The sequence below is a fragment of the Myotis daubentonii genome, chromosome 7 (genome assembly GCF_963259705.1).
Source record: "Myotis daubentonii chromosome 7, mMyoDau2.1, whole genome shotgun sequence".
Classification (NCBI taxonomy): Eukaryota; Metazoa; Chordata; class Mammalia; order Chiroptera; family Vespertilionidae; genus Myotis; species Myotis daubentonii.
This window is the reverse complement of record NC_081846.1, coordinates 29,795,808-29,816,503: the sequence shown is the minus strand read 5'-3', so window position 1 is coordinate 29,816,503 and position 20,696 is coordinate 29,795,808. Positions and strand designations below refer to the sequence as shown.

Sequence of the window (20,696 nt, the reverse complement as noted above, 5' to 3'; positions counted from 1 at the left end):
ATACCAGTATTCTAAGTTTATATGTATAGTCTCATTTCAGTAGGAAAACAAGGGGTTGAATAATTGCATTCACTCTCCATAAAGAAGGCTGAATTGATCCCTTATATCAGCTCTCTGTTTTGCTTTGTTGTTTATTTACAATCTCTCTCTTTGGATTGAACTTCAGACTATTCAGAAAGGTATGTAAACTATAAAATGATCTATTTAGAGGAAAATAGATGTGAAGACTAAGGCAAAGGAGAAGTATTGATCCAATAGGAAAGTAAATCTAGGTTCAAGTTATGAATGACCAGAGGAAGACCTGAATACCAGCTGAAGACGGGAATCCTATGGGATAAGTGTTGTCGCATATCTGTTGTATCATTTTAGATCTTTCAACAGTTAAATTTTAAAAATCACAACATAAATAATAGAATCTTTCAGTCATAGCACATCTCCTTTTATTTTTTGCCTATTATTGAAGTGAGGTTGAACAGGAAACAAAGTTATAAAAATTATAAACTACTTGCCCAAAGTCAGGGAGGTAGACAAACCAGGAATAGCATCTGAGCCAGCAATACAGGGTTTCCTCTTGCTGTCTACACCAAGCATGTCAAACTCAAAGGCTAACATGGGCCAAATAAGGTTTAAGTTTATGTGGGAGCAAAAAAATAAAAGCTCCAATTTTCATAGAAATGTAAGTTTATTTCGATAGACATGCTGAACACAAAGGGCTGAAATAAATGAGTAATTGTTAACATAAAATAATAGAACATTTTTTTTGTTTTATTTATTTATTTATTTTTTTTATTGCTTAAAGTATTACAAAGGGTATTACATATGTATCCATTTTATCCCCCCGCCCTAGACAGTCCCCTAGCCTCCCCTATCCCCCAGTGTCTTATGTCCATTGGTTATGCTTATATGCATGCATACAAGTCCTTTAGTTGATCTCTTACCCCCCTACCTCCTGCCCCCCAACCCTCCCCGGCCTTCCCGCTGCAGTTTGACAATCTGTTTGAGGCAGCTCTGCCTCTGTATCTATTATTGTTCAAAAGTTTATAATGGTCTCTATTGTCCATGAACGAGTGAGATCATGTGGTATTTTTCCTTTATTGAGTGGCTTATTTCACTTAGCATAATGCTCTCCAGTTCCATCCATGACGTTGCAAATGGTAAGAGTTCCTTCCTTTTTACAGCAGCATAGTATTCCATCGTGTAGATGTACCACAGTTTTCTAATCCATTCATCTACTGATGGGCACTTAGGCTGTTTCCAGATCTTAGCTATGGTGAATTGTGCTGCTATGAACATAGGGGTGCATATATCCTTTCTGATTGGTGTTTCTGGTTTCTTGGGATATATTCCTAGAAGTAGGATCAAAGGGTCAAATGGGAGTTCCATTTTCAGTTTTTTGAGGAAACTCCATACTGTCTTCCATAGTGGCTGCACCAGTCTGCATTCCCACCAGCAGTGCACAAGTGTTCCTTTTTCTCCACATCCTCTCCAGCACTTGTTGTTTGTTGATTTGTTGATGATAGCCAGTCTGACAGGTGTGAGATGGTACCTCATTGCTGTTTTGATTTGCATCTCTCGGATGATTAGTGACTTTGAGCATGTTTTCATATGTCTCTTGGCTTTTTGAATGTCCTCTTTTGAAAGGTGTCTATTTAGGTCCTTTGCCCATTTTTTGATTGGATTGTTTATCTTCCTTTTGTTTTTTTTTTTCTTTTTTTTTTTAATTAAATCTTTATTGTTCAGATTATTACATTTGTTCCTTTTTTTTTCCCCCCATAACTCCCCTCCTCTCAGTTCCCGCCCCACCCTCCGCCCTCACTCCCCACCCACTGTCCTCATCCATAGGTGCACGATTTTTGTCCAGTCTCTTCCCGCATCTCCCACACCCCTTTCCCCCCCAAGAATAGTCAGTCCATTCCCTTTCTAGGTCCCTGATTCTATTATAATCAACAGTTCATTCTGTTCATCAGATTATTTATTCACTTGATTCTTAGATTCACTTGTTGATAGATGCATATTTGTTGTTCATAATTTGTATCTTTACCTTTTTCTTCCTCTTCCTCTTCTTAAAGGATACCTTTCAGCATTTCATATAATCCTGCTTTGGTGGTGATGAACTCCTTTAGCTTTTCCTTATCTGTGAAGCTCTTTATCTGACCTTCAATTCTGAATGATAGCTTTGCTGGATAAAGTAATCTTGGTTGTAGGTTCTTGGTATTCATCACTTTGAATATTTCTTGCCACTCCCTTCTGGCCTGCAAAGTTTCTGTTGAGAAATCAGCTGACAGTCGTATGGGTATTCCCTTGTAGGTAACTGAGTTTCTTTCTCTTGCTGTTTTTAAGATTCTCTCTTTATCTTTTGCTCTTGGCATTTTAATTATGATGTGTCTTGGTGTGGTCCTCTTTGGATTCCTTTTGTTTGGGGTTCTCCGCGCTTCTTGGACCTGTAAGTCCATTTCTTTCACCAGGTGGGGGAAGTTTTCTGTCATTATTTCTTCAAATAGGTTTTCAATATCTTGCTCTCTCTCATCTTCTGGTACCCCTATAATTCTGATGTTGGTACGCTTGAAGCTGTCCCAGAGGCTCCTTACACTATCCTTGCATTTTTGGATTCTTTTTTCATTTTGCTTTTCCGGTTGGGTGTTTTTTGCTTCCTCGCATTTCAAATCATTGACTTGATTCTTGTGCTCCTCTGGTCTGCTGTCGGGCGTCTGTATAATATTCGTTATTTCAGTCTGTGTGTGCTTAATTTCTAGTTGGTTCCCCAATATAAGATCGAGGGTCTTATTAGTTTTCGTGTAGATCTCATTAAGTTTATCGGCAGCTTTTAAACAGTTCTTGAGAGACCTTAAAAGTGTGGTTCTGAACTCTATTTCTTCCATTGACAATTTTGTCCTGTTTCTTTGTCTCCGCATTTTGTTATGCTTCCTTGGTGCACCCCCTAGTGGTCTTTGTTCGCAGTCTTATAGATAAATCTTGATTGTTGTAGCTAATTCCAGGGAGGGTTTGACCTCCAGGCCAAGTGGCTATGAGAATCAGCTGTGTCAGCAGTGAGAGAACTTCTGTCCTCTAGGGAGGTGCTAATCTAGCCTTTGCCTGAGGCTATCCGGCAAATGGTTCTGCGCTGGGCTTGGGCGGGGCGGGTCGCACAGGATCAACAGGGTGGGCCGGAGAGAGCAGTTATGGCGGCTCTCAGTCCTGTCCCAAGGGGCTCTGCCTCTCTGAGTCCCAGCACCCGCTGCAAAGCTCGGAGAGAAAGCTGCACTCGCTCTGACCGAAGCCAGACAGTCCCGCTTCTCCCATTTGAGTCTGGGTCCCTAAAGACTCGCCCGGATCTGGTGCTCAGAGTCTGCGACTCCCTCCCGATTGAAAACAACAACCGCGCCCTCCGCCGCCAGCCCGCTCCGCGCACTCCGCATCTCAGAATTTGACTTCAGCACTGCGCCTCCTCTGAGTGTCCGTATGCGTTTCTCTTTCCTCCTAGTTGTAGGACTTCCACTCAGCCAGCGTTCCTGTGGTTCTGGGTGATGTCCCTTCCGTTTTTTGGTTTCACTTTTGAAGTAGTTGTTCAAAGCAGCAAACTCCGGCGTTAACCTATGCCGCCATCTTGGTTCTCCCTCTTCCTTTTGTTAAGTTGTATGAGTTCCCTATAAATTTTGGAGATTAGGCCCTTATCAGATATGTCATTGGCAAATATGTTTTCCCACACAGTGGGTTTTCTCGTTGTTTTGTTGATGGTTTCTCTTGTTGTGCAGAAGCTTTTTATTTTGATGTAGTCCCATTTGTTCATTTTTTCTTTAGTTTCAAGTGCCCTAGGAGCTGTATCAGTGAAGAAATTGCTTCAGCATATGTCTGAGATTTTGTTGCCTTTGGATTCTTCTAGAATTTTTATGGTTTCCTGTCGTATATTTAAGTCCTTTATCCATTTTGAGTTTATTTTTGTGTATGGTGTAAGTTGGTGGTCTAGTTTCATTTTCTTACATATACCTGTCCAATTTTCCCAACACCATTTATTGAAGAGACTATCTTGGCTCCATTGTATGTTCTTGCCTCCTTTGTCAAATATTAATTGAGCATATTGGTTCGGGCCGATTTCTGGGCTCTCTATTCTATTCCATTGATCTATATGCCTAAAATAATAGAACATTTTAATAGAAATTAATATTTTTTTCTTGAACATTAACTTACCAGACACTGAATAACTACACAAATTAATAAGCTTAACACAAATAAACTTATTTTTCTTGTTCTCTGAAAGCGAAATATTTCCTGTTGTGCACACCAAACAAGTCAGTCCAAGACTAATGACATGGCAATTGGCTGCTAAAATATTGGCTGCTAGTATTAGTGGAGAGAAATGGTGTGCCTGCACATAAGGCGCGTAAGGGAAATGAATACGACAAAATTATAATAATCAGTCATTAGTGAACGTTGTAGTTTGTTATTCATAATTATATATAACAATATATTGTAAAAGTTAAGTTACAAAATTTTTATTAAGACATTTCGTACATACTGTTATATTGGCTGGGCCACAAAAATATTTGTAGTGGACCACATGTAGTTGTGGCCCTCGAGTTTGACATGGTTGGTCTACACGGTTGTCTGTGGTTCACTTTTGATATTTTGTGTGTATGTGTGTGTGTGTGTGTATGTATGTATGTATGAGTGTGTACAGGTCGAGTCCTGAAATCAAATGATCTGTGCTCAACTTTCAACTCTTTAGTTAATTAGCTGGCCCAACTTGGTCAATGTAATCACCCTCTCTGTATCTAATTTTCCTCAAATATAAAATAGGAATAACAATAGCAATGAGGATAACTGCATTTTGCAGAGCCCTTAGAATGGGGCCTGGCATTTATTGAATGCTCAATAAATTGTTCATGATGAAGACGATAGTGATGATGACAGTAACAGACTTAGTTCTCTAACTAGTTTGTCGTTTCCTAGAGCACATGAACTATAGCTATATGCCTCTGTATGTGCAATGCCAACCTGTTCACACAGCCATTATTCAGTGAATATTGTTTGTCCTCCAGGATAATCAGTTGAATATAGTAAGGATCAAATAAATATTTGTGGAGCTCTGAAAACAACATTTAAGGAAGACTCCTCTGAAAATAGTTGGAGGAACAGCTAGAGAAGGACTGGATGGATGTTATGGGCTAAATTGTATTCCTATAAAATTCATATGCTGAAGTCCTAACCTACAGTACCTCAGAATGTGATTGTATATGGAGACTGGGCCTTTAAAGAGGAGATTAAGGGTAAAATGAGGTCCTATGAGTGGGCTCTCATCCAATATGACTGGTTCCTTTCAAAAAGAAGAGATTAGGACATAGACATGCACAGAGTGAGCAGACAGCCATCTATAAGTCCGGGTGAGAGGCCGTCAAAGAAACCAACCCTGCCAGCACCTTAATTTTGGAGTTACTAGCCTTCAGAATTGTGAAAAAAAATAACTTTCTGTCATTTAAGCCACTCAGTCTGTGGTGCTTTGTGTGGTAGCTTCAGCAGATGAATACAGGTAGAGTAGGAAAGAAGCCCACCAGTGTTGTTTAGCATTTCAGAATGGCATGGAATCACTCGAAGCAGGATCATGACACTGGGGAATTGTGGTTCACATGGGACTGAGACTTAGGTCCATTAAACCTAGGAGTTGAAGAGACCTTTGGAGATCAATCCCTTCAAATCCCTGTTCAGTGCATGAATGCTCCCCACATCCCCTTTCTCAGAATGTCCTTTGAGCTCTGCTTCTCATACTTTGTAACTAAATTCTTTGAATTTCTGAATATCTTAAATTGTAAGAATGTCTTTACAATGAGACCAAATCTGCTTCCCTCTGCCTCTGTATGACCTTGATCAAGCTATCAAAATTCTCTGGTCTATCAGTAGAGAAAGAGAAAAATAATATTGATTTTGCAAGACTGTTGGGAGGATTAAGTGAATCCTTGTGTGGTGCTTGGCATATGGCGGGGTTTTCTTCAATAAATGATGGTTTTGTACCCTGCCCTATCCCCATTGGATTTCTACTTGTAGAGAAAGTTACCACTGGTTGTTCATCTCGGCTTTACATTTAAAAATGTAATTCAGAATGAGTTTTCTACCTGAGTTCACCTGAGGAAGATGTTGGGAAGGATCTCTATTCTTCAATGAGTCCTTCTCATCAACAACTTATGCATCAAAATGCCCATTTTATTAAAGCCTTTTTCTTACCATTTTCTTTTGGTATAATAATGGAATTTTAAAGTGAGAAAGTAGAATGATATGTCATCTACTTGTGGGATCAGGCTATTTTCAGGGAAATTCAATAAAAGATGAGTTTGCAGTGACATTCATTTTTTCAAAGTTGAAACTAGACTTTTGTGAATGGATTGGAATGTCGTAGCAAACACAGATGTCCGTGACTTGAAGATGGAGACTGACTGCATGGAAATCTTATGCCTAATTATGGCCATGCTCAGAGTGCTGAGAACACATAAGTTGGCAGAATGTGGTTGGAAATGGCGTTTGAACGTCTCCATTTTTCCCATGCATACATCCAATTTTTAGGAAGAAAGGCCTTTACAACATTTCCTGAAAGACATTTACTTTTTTCTCCCCTGAGTAACAAAGTGAACTTCAATGTCCTTTGAAAGTAGAGAGTGGGACTGTCATTCATTATTGTTTCTATTATTGAGAATTTAACATTTAAGCCAGAGAAATGAATTCTACGAATTCATGAATGTCAAGTCTTGAATTTAATGTTTCGATGATCTGCGTGTTTCTAAGCCTTTTTTTTTTTTTAAAATAAGCTGCTACATTTGCAATTAATGAACCCAAATAGAAGAGCAATGGTATGTCTACTGTCTAATGGGAAAATAAGGTTATAAGCAATGAAAGTATGTTGTTTAAATTACATGTGTAATGAATAGAAAAAGACCCAGTTAATAGGCAAGAATTTGAAAAATGTAATTTATACCCAGTTTCCTTTGAGATGGCTCACCGGGTCCCAACAGGAGGTAACGATTTTTCTTTGTGGCTGGAGTCCAGGTGTGGCAGTGTGGCCCGGCCTCAGGGAAAGGTTTTCATAATCACTTTCACATCATAAATAGAATTTTCATATAATGTCTTAAATTTTGCATCTAATTCTTTTTGTTTCTTGAAATACGTAATCTGGGTTTAACAAAAGGCATAAAAGAGCATGCTAGATTGATTTGATCCTTTAGTTATAGCTCACCTATGCGGAATCAAATGAAAGAGTATGCTATGCTTACTGCTTTTTATCTAGATTTTAGTGTTCTTCACCTTGGTAATTTCAGACCTGAATGACTACCCAGTCTGGTTCCCATGTCTGGTCTAGGAGTTGTGGTAATAGGTCTCTGGCTAAGGATACTGGAACGATGCACTTGTGGCCTCTGTCTCCACTGGTTCAAGGTCAATGCATTTGGGGTGATGGGACAACTGGGGCTACAATGTGACTGATGCTGCATTGTTACATGAGTTGGTCGGGCCTCACTGCCTTCCTTTCCCAAAGTCTGCATAGAACAATATAAGCTCTAGGTGAAGGGGGCCACAGAAAGCCCCTACTTGGGACACTTTCTTCCCGGACAATTGCACCTGGAGCTCATCCATTAACCAGGAGCAAAAACATTCCAGAGCTTTCCTAAGTTAGGAAAAGTTCTACTTCTCAGCTTTACAGACTCTACTTCTTGACCTTGCCAGTGTATGGTGAGCTAGTTTCGAGATGTCTTCTGCACTTTTCCCATAGGCTCTAGAGCAGGGGTGGGCAAATTTTTTAACTTGAGGGCCACAATGGGTTCTTAAACTGGACTGGAGGGCCGGAAAAAAAGCATGGATGGAGTGTTTGTGTGAACTAATATAAATTCAAAGTAAACATCATTACATAAAAGGGTACGGTCTTTTTTTTCAATAGTTTTATTCATTTCAAACGGGCCGGATCTGGCCCGCGAGCCGTAGTTTGCCCACGGCTGCTCTAGAGCATAAGCAGGAATTGCTGTCCCCATCGAGGTCTGCACTGGCTGTGCCTTGCTTGTGACTCCGGCATGCTGGGGAAGCTGAGAGGCAGCCAAGCCTCCCCTTGCGTAGGAATCTTTAAGAAGATTCGGTTGTTCTGAGGGAAATGTGCTCAGTTATGTGATTTGTGTTGCCCACAGGAGCAAACTCCTGGGTCCCTTAGGATGAGCAGTGCTTTTCCTGGCACTTCGATATGAAATAAGTTTCTGGAGTGGGACTTCACTTAGGGGGACTGGACGATGTAGACACAATGCTCTCTGCAACATCTCTGCGGTGAATGCACTAGCAGATTCCGTAGGGAGGAGCTGGACACAGGACACTGAAATGGAATGCTAATGCTTCCAAGTTTTATCTTTCCTTTCATGGGACTTAGCCAGATTCTTAAAATAAAAGCAACAAATTGTTTTATTATAGAAAACTTTAAACATATATAAAATTAATTTGGCAAACCACCATGCCTGCATCACTTAGCTTCAACAATTATCAACTCATTAGCCAGAGTTTTGACCTTGCAGATGTTCAGACATTTAATTATGAATAGCCCAGATGTTGTTTGGACCATACTGGCCCATAATGGAAATTGAAATTGGCCTACAAAGTCTGTTAGCCAGGAGTGGTTTAAAAAACATTTCCCCCATTTTCAGAGGTATTTGTGCCTCATTAGTCACCTTTTTGCTTGGGATTGTCCTCCTAATCCTTGTTCTAGTATCGCTTTTAAAATTAACATGTAGTTGAAGAATGTATAAGGGCTATGATGCTATCTTAACAAAACACAAGATCTTTAGAGATAGCAAGGGAGTCGGAGAAGAGGATGCTGTACCTGCACAGGACACCCCTGAAAGTCTACCTGTAGGCATCCTATTAAAGAGACAGCCTCATTCAACAAACATGACGTCTGTTATGCATGAGTAACTAAAGTCCTAGATGTGAAGGATCTCCAATTCTGGTGAAGTTTCCAAATCTGTGCATGAGTGATTAAGCTTTCAATCCTCAGGAAGGAAATTTTTATTCCATTTTGACACCTTATTTGAATAAATTTGGTATTGTTCTTAAAGCTACAGGAAATTTGAATCAGTGAACTCTAAGGACAGACAATCATGCTGGCAAGGAAGGCAGCCAGACAGCAGAGTGGAGGTAGAAAAATGACTTATATTTGGAGCAGGATCTAAAATACTACAGTTGTGGGGGGGTAATTTTAGAGTTAGGGTGAAGAGCACCCCCACGTGCCTTTATGGTATGCAGAGACCATCACAGTGATGATGGGACGGCATGCAGCTGAGAGTGGGAAAGGACTTACAATCAGATGGTAATGGCTTTAAGGCTTGACCTTATACTTGCCTACTGGGACACCTTCAATAATTTATCTGACTTCTCCTGTCAAGTCTGTTCTCAACTCTTAAAATGGATCTGACAATACCCACCTGACAGATGTGGTGAAGATTAATGAGGTAATTGAATGTAAGTAAGCTCTGTGAACAATGAGATTCAGTGTCTGGTCAGCTGGGATTTTATGTTGATACTGATGTCACTGGGATAGCAGAAAAATATAACTGTATTTTCTGTATAGTTTGTTTAAGGGACAAAGCAAAATAAGTTCTTATTCTTAAAGATAGAAATAAAGCTCCTCAGAAAACTTATCTCTCTGGGATTATTTGTTCAAAATAATTAGGCTTTACTGAGAGATGAAAATTATAGAGAATGAGACAGAAAAGTAAGTTGGGGCCAGATTATCAAGGGCCCTGTGTGCTTTGAGAAAGTTTCGATTATTTATTTATACATTTGGCTGTGTATTTTATAGAGTATTGAAATATAAAAATATAGAACAAAAGTTGGTGTCAGAAGATATAAGTTAGAAAGCAATTTCTGAGTTGGAAAAGGGAAATTGATAGGTCACAGAGCCCTAGGCAGCTGCTAAAGTTGAACCTTGAGCAGACTGCAAGCTCACTTCAGCCAAATCAAATAGGAAAAAAAAGGACAGTCACATGACCTGCACTGTTCATGAGAACCAAGCATCGGTTCTCATGACTAGCAAAATTGTTACTGGCTCTGAAATGAGTGCATTTTCTTGGATAGAGCTTTATAATAAACTAGGGGCCCGGTGCACGAAATTCGTGCACTGGGTGTGGGAGGGGGGGAGTGTCCCTCAGCCTAGCCTGCCCCCTCTCACATACTGGGAAGCTCTCAGGCGTTGACCCCCATCACCCTCCAATCGCAGGATCGGCCCCTTGCCCAGGCCTGAAGCCTCTGGCCTAGGCGTCCGGCCCGGGCAGCGGGGACCTGCAGTGGCAGCGGGGGCGGGGGGGCCGCGATCGCGCAGGCTCCGCCCCCTGCCCCTGCAGGATGCCTCTGGCCTAGGCGTCCAGCCCGGGCAGCAGGGACCCACAGCTGCAACGGCCCTGCGATCGTGGGCTCCGCTTTAGGCCCAGGCAAGGGACCCCTAGCTCCTGGGACTGCCAGCTTCGACCATGCCCAGCTCCCATCACTGGCTCCACCCCTACTTCCTGCTATCACTGGCCAGGGCGGAAAAGGCACCTGATTCTCTGATCATGGCTGGGCCCTGGGGCCGCCTTTGCCTTGCCCCCCAGCTCTTAGCTCCCCCCTGGGTTTCCGATCACTGTCAATGGCAGGGGGCTTCTTCCTGCTTTCCCTTTCGCCTCCCTGCATTGTGCCTACATATGCAAATTAACCGCCATCTTGTTGGCAGTTAACTGCCAATCTTAGTTGGCAGTTAATTTGCATATAGCCCTGATTAGCCAATGAAAAGGGTATCGTCGTACGCCAATTACCATTTTTCTCTTTTATTAGTATAGATGGGGCACAAAAATGTAGGTATATAATTTTCTCATCAATGGCCTCAGAGTAAGTGCAGTAGTAGGTTTAGTAGGGATGTTTCGGACAGGACCCTTTGCTATTTAGTTGAGAGCATAAGGTGAAATAGCAACTCAGTGGAAACAACTCACTTTCAACTCAGTGAAGGAGCAAGAGGGAGCAGAAACTGTGGCACAGGATTCAGTTTTCTGATGGTTGGGTTTAGTAGATATAAAGCAAAACCTAGAAAATGTGGAGGAAGGGTTGAGCTCTATGTAGGTAAAATTCTTCAAAAACATCGGTCCTTCCCACTAGACTTAGATTGAGATAAAAGTCAACTTATATTCCACCATCTCTATTCATTATATCAGTTTACATTTCTTCATAGCACTTACCCCTAAGTGACAGGGTATTATGCATTTCTTTGTTGTTACTCTAGGATATAAGCTAGAACATGAGCTCTATGAGAACAGAGACTGTCTCCTTCAGTCCTTCCCCACACCCCTAATACTCACAGTACTGCTTGGCATATGGTAGGGTGCAAAAACTTTTTGTGAGTAGGATTAAAGAATGAAAATTGGACCTCCAGCTTCTGTTAAATTATCTGGTAAGAGCCAGTTATGCTATAATGCTGAATAAATACTTGGAAGATCCTCTCAGATGGTAGCACTCACATAATATGATAATTGAAGAAGTAAAGTTTGCCTGAATAAATGGCTATCAACTTCTGCCATTTATCTCACTGCTGTGGGATTACTTTCAGTCAGAATTAGGGTGTTAGAAGAATAAAATCAACTATAGTAATGAAACAAGGTCATGTAATATAAAGCAACATTAATGTGTACAATACAATATTGGGTCTTTTGGGGCACATGAACCATGGTTTCCAACGTTTTACACCAGGCTGGAATCCTTACTGTGGCTTACAAAGCTCTCTATCAGGGTCTTCAACCTGAGCACTATTACATTTGTGCCAGAAAATTCCTTGTTCTGGGGTCTGTTCTGTGTATTGTGGGATATTTAGCAGCATCCTTATCTCTAGTTACTAGACGCCTGTAGCAAGCCCCCAGTGTGACAACAAAAAATGTCTCCAGACATCCATCACCAAATGTCTGGAGGGTGAGGTGGTCCCCCATTGAGAAGCACTGCCCTGAGCCGATCTGAGCCTCACCCCAATTACCCTCTTCTCTCATGTCCCACAACTGTCCCCACCCTTTGCTTTATTCCAGCCACACTGGCTTCCTGGCTCTTTTTGGCTGGGCTAGGCTCCCCCTTGGTGTCTTTTCAGTGACCATCCCCTTTACCTAGAATATCTTTCCTGGGACTCCTCCATGGTGCATCCCTTCACCTCTGTCAGGTCTTTGCCCCATTACCACCTTCTCAGCATGCCCTCCACAACCTTCGCCGTTTCTCTTCCCTGCCCCTACTTTACTTTTCCCCATAGCACTATCACCTAATTTACTGCCCTAGTACTTGTTCATTTTGTGTGTGGTCAGTCACTCCCAGTGGACTAGACTCCGCATGGAAGAGTCTTGTCCACATTTGTGTCTCTAGCTCCTAGAGCAGTGCCTGGTGTACAGTTAAGTGCTCCCTTTGTTGAGTGAGTGAATAAATGAATGCAGGGAGGACTAACACTTTTTTCACCTAGAACTTTTCAAAGTAAGCTTTTTAACCATGATCTGAAAACATTTCATTAATATACAAATGGAATGTTTGACTCCAAGCTCTTGAGGAAAATTGAGATTCTGCATTGGGTTTTTAAATTAATCTCTGAGAGTCACTTTACATTTTACTTGAGATAGACTTTTACATATGAATATACAATAATTTTTCAGGGAAGTACTGTTCTGTAATTTTGCTAAGCTACTAATTTGAAGTTAGTTTGTTTTGTCTCTTGTGCTGGTTAAGTTAATCTGAACTAGGTCAGCGATGCCATTACCATCAGTGGGTTAAATATCTCCAGCTTGGTATAACAGTTTATAACTTTCAGTGACAAACAGTTTTCCACAACAAATATGCTAAAAACATACTTTCCTAATGTATATTCATGGCTTCTTATAAGTCAACAGTCTAGGAACTATAAAAAGAAACCTGTTAATATTTATGGGAAAGCTCCTTATTGTTAGAAAATAGACTAGGAAGAAGTTTAACTTTATGAATGACATGATAAACAATACACAAAATTTTAACTAAAATTTTATGTTCAAGGGTCTGTAAACATTTTTCTTCATCTTTCTCATTCAATTAAAAGTTTAAGAATCAATTCAGTCTATAGCAATTGTTTCAACAGTCTCTTAAAAATTTCTTAATTCTCTGGCCGGCTTGGCTCAGTGGATAGGGCATCGGCCTGTGGACTGAAGGGTTGTGGGTTCGATTCTGGTCAAGGGCATATGCCTGGGTTGCAGGCTCGATCCCCAGTAGGGGGCGTGCAGGGGGCAGCCGATCAGTGATTCTCTATCATCATTGATGTTTCTATCTCTCTCTCCCTCTCCCTTTCTCTCTGAAATCAATAAAAATATATTAAAAATTGTTTTTCAAGGTTCCTGCTTAAAACAAAGTAAAACAAAATGTATGGCTTTTGTTTTATCTTTAAATCAATCAAAACGAAATCAAAGATATTTGATTTGTGGCTTTTAATAATTTACTTTCATAAGCAACATAGTTTACATGGAATTTACCAGATAAATTATATGTAAAATGTAATCCACAAATAACCAAATAAATTTATCTGCAGTATGGAACATCTGACTACCAACCAAGTAAATTTTATAGGACATCTGCTGAAAATAATGACCCCTAGTAATTGATTAAGATACTGAGACCCACTTTGGAATTGTATGCATTGGGCACGCCCGTGTTTACATATCAAAGGTGGTCACAAATCTCCAGATACACAAAGGGTTCCAGACACATCCCCTGTAAATAGCAATGGTGTACTCTGTTGTACATGTGCACAAGGACAAGATGTTCCATGAAAGTCCTAGAAAAGCAGTTTCCTATTTAAAAGGTGGCCTTTCTAATAGTCCTTGATGTAGCTTCTCCCAGCTTTCAACCACAAAGTCCATGCAAATGCATATAAAAGGAAAACACTCAGGATTTCATGAAAAAACCAGAGAGGAAGCCAACTATTGCTGAAATGCAGAGGGAACCTCCACTGGCCACAGAGAGGTGTGAGAGATGACAGAAATAGGAGGCAGAACATTTGGCTCTAACGTAAGAAGAAACAGCCATTGCTTTTATTCCAATTGCTCAGGTTTCTAAAATATAATTGAAGAATATAGTCTTAAACTAAAGGAGACTTGACTATGCAGATTGCAGGTATTTGGCATACTCCTCTAACTAAAACCTATTCAATTAACAAAGGAAACACACATATAAAATCCGGCAGCTTGGGGCGAGCTGAATGTCACGTTTGACTGGCCTCTTGGTTGGTTGCTGAGGTCAGTGGTGCATCCACTCCTGGTTTAGTCACGGTGACAAGGACCATCCTCTTATGGGGTAAAATGTGACCTCACTGTGCAGGGGACAGTTTTTCTTAGAAAAGGAACCTTTGGGGACAGGACAAGTTAGGTGGGAGGCTTTAGCAGTATGGCTACAATAGAATGATGAAGTCATAAAGTGATTTTGCATAATGACCTCTGTGGGTGTTCCTTCCAGGAGTGCAGGTTTGAGTCACTACATGGAAATGTAAATATTCAACTCACATATATGTAGGTTAAAGAGAAAAAAAGATAATTTTTAAATTAGGAAGCTATCTAAAAATCATCTTATTTTTTATATAACTTAAAATAGCATTTGATAAAACTTAATAATCATTCTAGCATTCTACTTAGTGGTAAATTCTACAAATATTTCTTTGAAATCAGAATTATTCTGGAAGAGCCACCAATGTAAGCATGATGACTGGAGAAGGGAAAGCGATGTGATCATTGTTTGCAATTGGTATGCATTTTGGGGTGGGAATGGAGTTGTTTTATCTAGAAAACATAAGTAAGTCCACTAAAAACTCTCTGACCTATAATGAGAGTGCAGGGTGATGTCTGGTAACAGAACTCTAGTATTTTCCATGTCATTAATAATCGCTACCTAGTGTGATGGATATTACAAGAAAGGGGTGAGAAAATATCTCGTTAACAAGAGCCACAAAGAAGTCTAAACATACAGCAATAGATTTATCAAGAACTAGACAAGAGCTCTAAAACTTGACTGAGAGACAAAAAATATGAAAGAATGAACAAGGCTGCTTTCTCTTTCAGGAGGAAGGAAGGCATTCTGTTGTGCTTGGGCGGGAAGTACTGAGCGGGGATCTGGGCGAACATACCTACACAAGAGGGCAGAGTCTCCAAGTTTAAGGGCAGGAGGCTGGGGACCTGGAGACAGAGGGCGGGCCCAGGAGGGGCTGCGGGCAGGCTGTGGAACAGAGATTTGAACACCTGCCTGCTGTGTGGGGCTTGGAAGAGCTGGAAAGGTGCTTTTGTCTGTTTTATTTTGATTTTGTCAGCAGCAAGATTTGCTTATGCAACTCTCCTGTGCTGCTTTCCTCCCCTCTTCATGCAAAGCTGCAGTAACCACCTGCACTGCTCACACAGGCTTTGGAACCGGAGTTACATTTCCTGTAGACTTGCACCCCCCTGAGGGTGGGAAGAAGGAGAGAGAAGGAAGGCTCTGTTTTATTTGGATTTTACACCTGTCTCAGAAACGAACCTTCTCATTAGATTCAGTCCTCTGGGTCTGAGTTACAGTCTTTTGCTAAGAGAAAGTGAATATCATAAACCCCAAAGGCAACAGGTGACTTGAATTGCAGTCCTTGTATTTCCCCTGCACTCAGGTCATCCGCATGGCTATAGATCGAAGCTAATCTACAGGCTGATTCAGTAAATTCCTTGCTCTGGAAGGTGGTCTGAGGAGGACATTTGATGATGTTTTGTCACAAGAGCTGCCTATGCTGCAGGATTTTATTTGCTTGGAGTAACATCTAATTTAAGGACTGTAGTACAATATATCTGCTCTAGCAAAATTGCTATTTTCATGTGAAGTCAACAAAACTGAATTTTCCCCCCCTTAAATTAAAGTTATCCTTTCCACTTCTATTTTAGGAAGATTGAAAATGGTTGAAATAAATATGAGTAAAGAATCATTTAAAATGTTTGAAATTAAACTATAGAGATACATATCATTTCTTTTTTAAAAATATATTCTTATTGCTTTCAGAGGAAGGGGGAGGGAGAGAGAGAAACATCAATGATGAGAAAGAATCATTGATGGGCTGCCTCCTGCACGCCCCCCTCTGGGGATCAAGTCCACAATCTGAGCATGTGCCTTGACCCAGAATTGAACTGTGACCTCCTGGTTCATAGGTCGACACTCAACCATTGAGCCACACCAGCCAGGCCATATATCATCCCTTTTAAAGCTATGATTTTAATCAGATCATGATATAAGTGATATGAGTGAAAATACTCAGTGTTGATATAATTATAAAAAGAAGTGGTGCTTTTCAACTTTGAGTTTCACAGCCAAAGCCTATGCTTTAGAGGACTCCAGTAACATACACTGTTCATTTGTGTTTTAGGCGACTTTTTCCTGTGACTGCGATGAGCAATATGTGGGAACTTTCTGTGAAGAATTTGATGCCTGCCAGAGGACACCCTGCCAGAACAACGCGAGCTGTGTTGACGCAAAGGAAAAGCAAGACGGGAGCAATTTCACCTGCGTCTGCCTTGCTGGTATGGTTTCCGGAGCTCACCATTATTATATATCACTCTGTAGAACATACGTGCTTATTCATTAATGGTGGTTAAACAATACTTGGTCTGGCTGTTGGGCAAGGGGACTTCAAGGTCCCATTTGATTCTATCAGTCTGTGCTTTATATAATCGGGGAACAGGAGAAGGAAGTTCCCATAAGGATACACATTCTGCCTCTCGGCTGGCTTTCTGACATTTCCATGGTAGCATTCCACCATTTTTGTTTTGGGCTGAGGATATTCTTGATCAAATAGAGGCCTGGATGTTTCAAAAACAATTCTGCAAAATAGGCAGTGAGTGTGGGCTGGTGTTGTGCTGGTTGATTATGCTAAATAATAAGAAAAATCCAGTATCAACTACCCAGGTTGTTACGTAAAGCCACCTAATCTTTCTGCTTATGCTAATACCCTTTTGTTCATGTACATTCATTAGACCAAATTCTTCTCCACAATGAGGCAAGGGATTCCTTAATTAGTACAAGGGATTCATGGATACTACATGAGACTTTCAAATCCTTGGAGCACAATGAGTGATTCTTAGGAAATCGCGGTAGACAACGTGCCCACAGACTTCTGTGCTCTGTCAGTCATCTTAACTGACTTTCAGCTTAGTCGACTGATTCTAGACCTTCAAGGAGCAGGAATGGCATTTACCAGTGAACATGTTGATACAACTGTTTTGATGCAGCTTAAAAGCAAGCACCAAATTACTCCTTTTTTATTATCAACATGACGTTATCCTTCAAAACTGACATCATCTTTCCTCTTCTATCTCATTCTCTTGCCAACTTCTGCTACTGGGTGGGGATTCAGGCTGAGGTAGGGGTTGGGGGTAAAGAGAGGGGTCAAGTGAAATAAGCCTTGGGAGAGTAAATGCTCATTATAAGCAACAAGATCTACCAATGGAGAAGTTTATGAATGAAAAAGTGAAAGCCCTTTACTTATCTATTAACACAAACTTTATCATCTCATAGGGGTAGGATAATAATTTGGTATATTCTTTCCAGACCTGTGTGTGTGTGTGTGTGTGTGTGTGTGTGTGTGTGTGTATTTCCCTTGCAGATTGGATGAGTATTTTTCTATGTGTATTTAGCAAGTGATTATAGTATACACATTGTTCTATAAGTTGCGTTTTTTTTCTGGTGGATCACAGCTATCCTTCCATATTAGTACATATGGAGCCACCTCATTCATTTTAACAATTTGTGGTGTGTACTAACTTTGTACTCTATCTCCAGGGTGGAGGCCCTTGTAACCATTTATTTAACAGATTATGGACCTCTTCCACATAGCTCCTATTCTTCCTCATGCTCCAGAACTAATCCTAATCAGAGGTAGAAGATTTTTAGGAAATGTTACCCTGGGACCCGAACTCTCTCTGCTCATCATCGACTGACTTATTCCTGCGAGTCTCTTAAGCACGTTTCTACTTCGTCAGTTTCTATATCCTGTAGAAACAACCTCTCCTCTCCTTCCTAACTGTACCTCCCAATAAGCTTTTCATTGTAACACACACACACACACACACACACACACACACACACACACACACCCCTAATGTTCACTGAGTGTTTAACACATGGCAGGGCTGTGCTAAGTACTTTCTTAGGGTGTTTGTAGAGCAATCTCTGAGTTAAAAGCCTTAATTAAACCAATTTCACAATTGAGAAAACTGAGGCACAGGGAATTTTGTAACTTGGCCAAGAATATTAGTCAGGACAGTGCTGGACTATGCTGCATTAACACGCCAATCCCCATATCTCAGTGGCTTCTAAGAAAAGGTTAATTTCTTTTTTTTTTTTTTTTTTTTTTGCTTTACAGAATATTTTATATAACGTGCTGCTTTTAAAAGGTAAAATCCTAAGGAAAAAGAATCAGCATCAGCTGAAGAAGGAGATGTGAAGGAAGAGTAAGAGTGGCAGTGGGCTCTAAAAATGCTGCTGGCACCATTGTAATTAACCTAGTTATGAGTAACAGGAAAGGAGCAAAGGGGAGGCCAAGTAGTATGGGGATGCCATTTGTGCAGCTCTGCCGGGAAGCTGCAGTTGGACACACCCCAGGAAGCCGTGGTCTATTAGTATCCCCACAGATTGCTGGGAGAAGGGACTGCACAGGGGAGAATAGACACGTGCTCATTGAAGTCTGGGTGAACTAGGGAAGGTACTTGTCTGTCAGTCACACCTGGGAACAGGCCATTGGCCAGAGTAGCTTTGGCCATTGCAAGGGCTGGAAGAATTGATATTTAGTCCCCTCAACAAAGAAGTTTGGTCTCTTGTGCTCTGGAGAAAAGGTTAATTTCTGCTGTGTCGTAGTCTGATGAAGGCACTTGTGTCCAGGTGGCCACTCAGGGATCTGGAGGGTCTCCTGTGATGTTCTGAGAGCAGTGCCTAGAGGTGTCTTTTATCACTTCCGCCACATGTCATTAGCCAGAATTTGGTCACTTGGTCCCTAGAGCTTTGCCTAGGAAGAGGTAAACATTCTCATGGTCTCACCAGTAACTGCTGGGGCTGGGATTTGAACCCAGATCTTCCTGCCTGTCTCCAAAACCCATATTCTCAACCATCTTATTATACTCTGAGTACGCAGCCACACCGTGTGCTGAGTCCTTTCATGGTACAACTATGCGATTCAAGCCCATGCCTTTCAACTTCCTTATCTCAAACAGGTCTCTTCTTAAAAGAAGAAATATTAGGCAATTTTGTCCAGAAAGGGAACTGGTAGCTCAAAATGAGGAGTTTTATACTAAATTTAGTTCTGAGTGTGTTGAAAAATGTATTTTCATAGGAAAAGTACATTTCCTTTGTGGAAGAACTATGCACAGGTTAATTAACATCAACTCATTGATCTCTGATGCTCCAGATATACATCAGATCTACAAGCAGTGGGAAGCATGTTTTCCTTTTAAAAAATGTATCTTGCTGTGCTCTGATTGTTGCACATTTGATCATGGAAATTACCTTGTTTGATGAATGAATTATTTCAAATTAGAGAACAAAAGTCCCCAATAAAGTATTTTCACAGAGATGTAGCCTTGACTCAGTGCTCGTTTCTCTTGAGAGGAGAACATTTCTTGGCAAGTGAAAATATTATTTTCAGCCAAGAAGCTTCAGCTCCAAATTTGCTAATATTTTGGTATTTTGCTTTAATTTCTACATCAAATGCCAGTACAGATAGAAGTTTTTGAGTCATGGGTAATCTGTGAATGAATATGGTGCATTGAATGTTGAGTTGGTTAAGTAACAAACTGTTATAGTTTTCATTTTTAATACAATTTATTGGAAAGCAGAAAATAGTAAAACATTGATTGATAGTAAAACGTTAATTAATGCCTTATACATATACATGCAATATAAAATTAATAATACAGTATGGTCGGTAAAATTTCTATTTTGAGGAGGAAGTTTTTAGCAGGTGTAATTGATTTTCTTGCAATACTTTCAAAAAGAAGGGGATTGTCAACAGCATTAATACTGTAGGAAAATCTAAGAGGAGGTTATTGGCTTTGCCAACAGGAGGTTATTGGTTTTCTCCAAGTCTTGGCAGCCTCCTGTTTGCAGGGATGTGATAAAGGCTACATGAGCTCTGAGGTCTCTCTAAGACTACATACAGGAACAAAGCAAGGGGTGGGTAGCTAGAATTTATCAAACACTCTGAAGGGCAGCAGCATATTTGGCGATAGTCACTGCTGCTCAGTTTTCATTGATCTCAAGTGACAGTGGTTGGCAGGGATGAGGTACAGAAGACATGGGCAGGATGCGAGAATGAATGAGCAGCAGCTACAGACTGTTGTAAAGACAAGATTAGTGGCAACATTAATGTGAGGAACAGAATCAGAAAGGTCTCTTTGATTTTTTAAAAAAATATATTTTATTGATTTTTTACAGACAGGAAGGGAGAGGGATAGAGAGTTAGAAACATCGATGAGAGAGAAACATCGATCAGCTGCCTCCTCCATACCCCCCACTGGGGATGTGCCTGCAACCAAGGTACATGCCCTTGACTGGAATCAAACCCGGGACCCTTGAGTCCGCAGGCCGACGCTCTATCCACTGAGCCAAACCGGTCAGGGCTCTTTAATTTTTTTTAAATTATGGCATATTGTTTAAGAGGACAGGCTCTAGAGCCAGAT

The 20,696-nt window shown here is 40.8% G+C and overlaps 1 protein-coding gene across 1 annotated transcript in view; it reads left to right on the top strand.

Annotated features, from left to right (window-relative positions):
• The window catches only part of DNER (delta/notch like EGF repeat containing), a 246,232-nt gene that overhangs the window by 152,768 nt on the left and 72,768 nt on the right, over positions 1-20,696 (top strand). Inside the window, exon 6 of the mRNA XM_059703408.1 lies at positions 16,394-16,547. Within this exon, the coding sequence (XP_059559391.1) occupies positions 16,394-16,547 (154 nt within the window). The remainder of the gene's footprint in view (positions 1-16,393; positions 16,548-20,696) is intronic.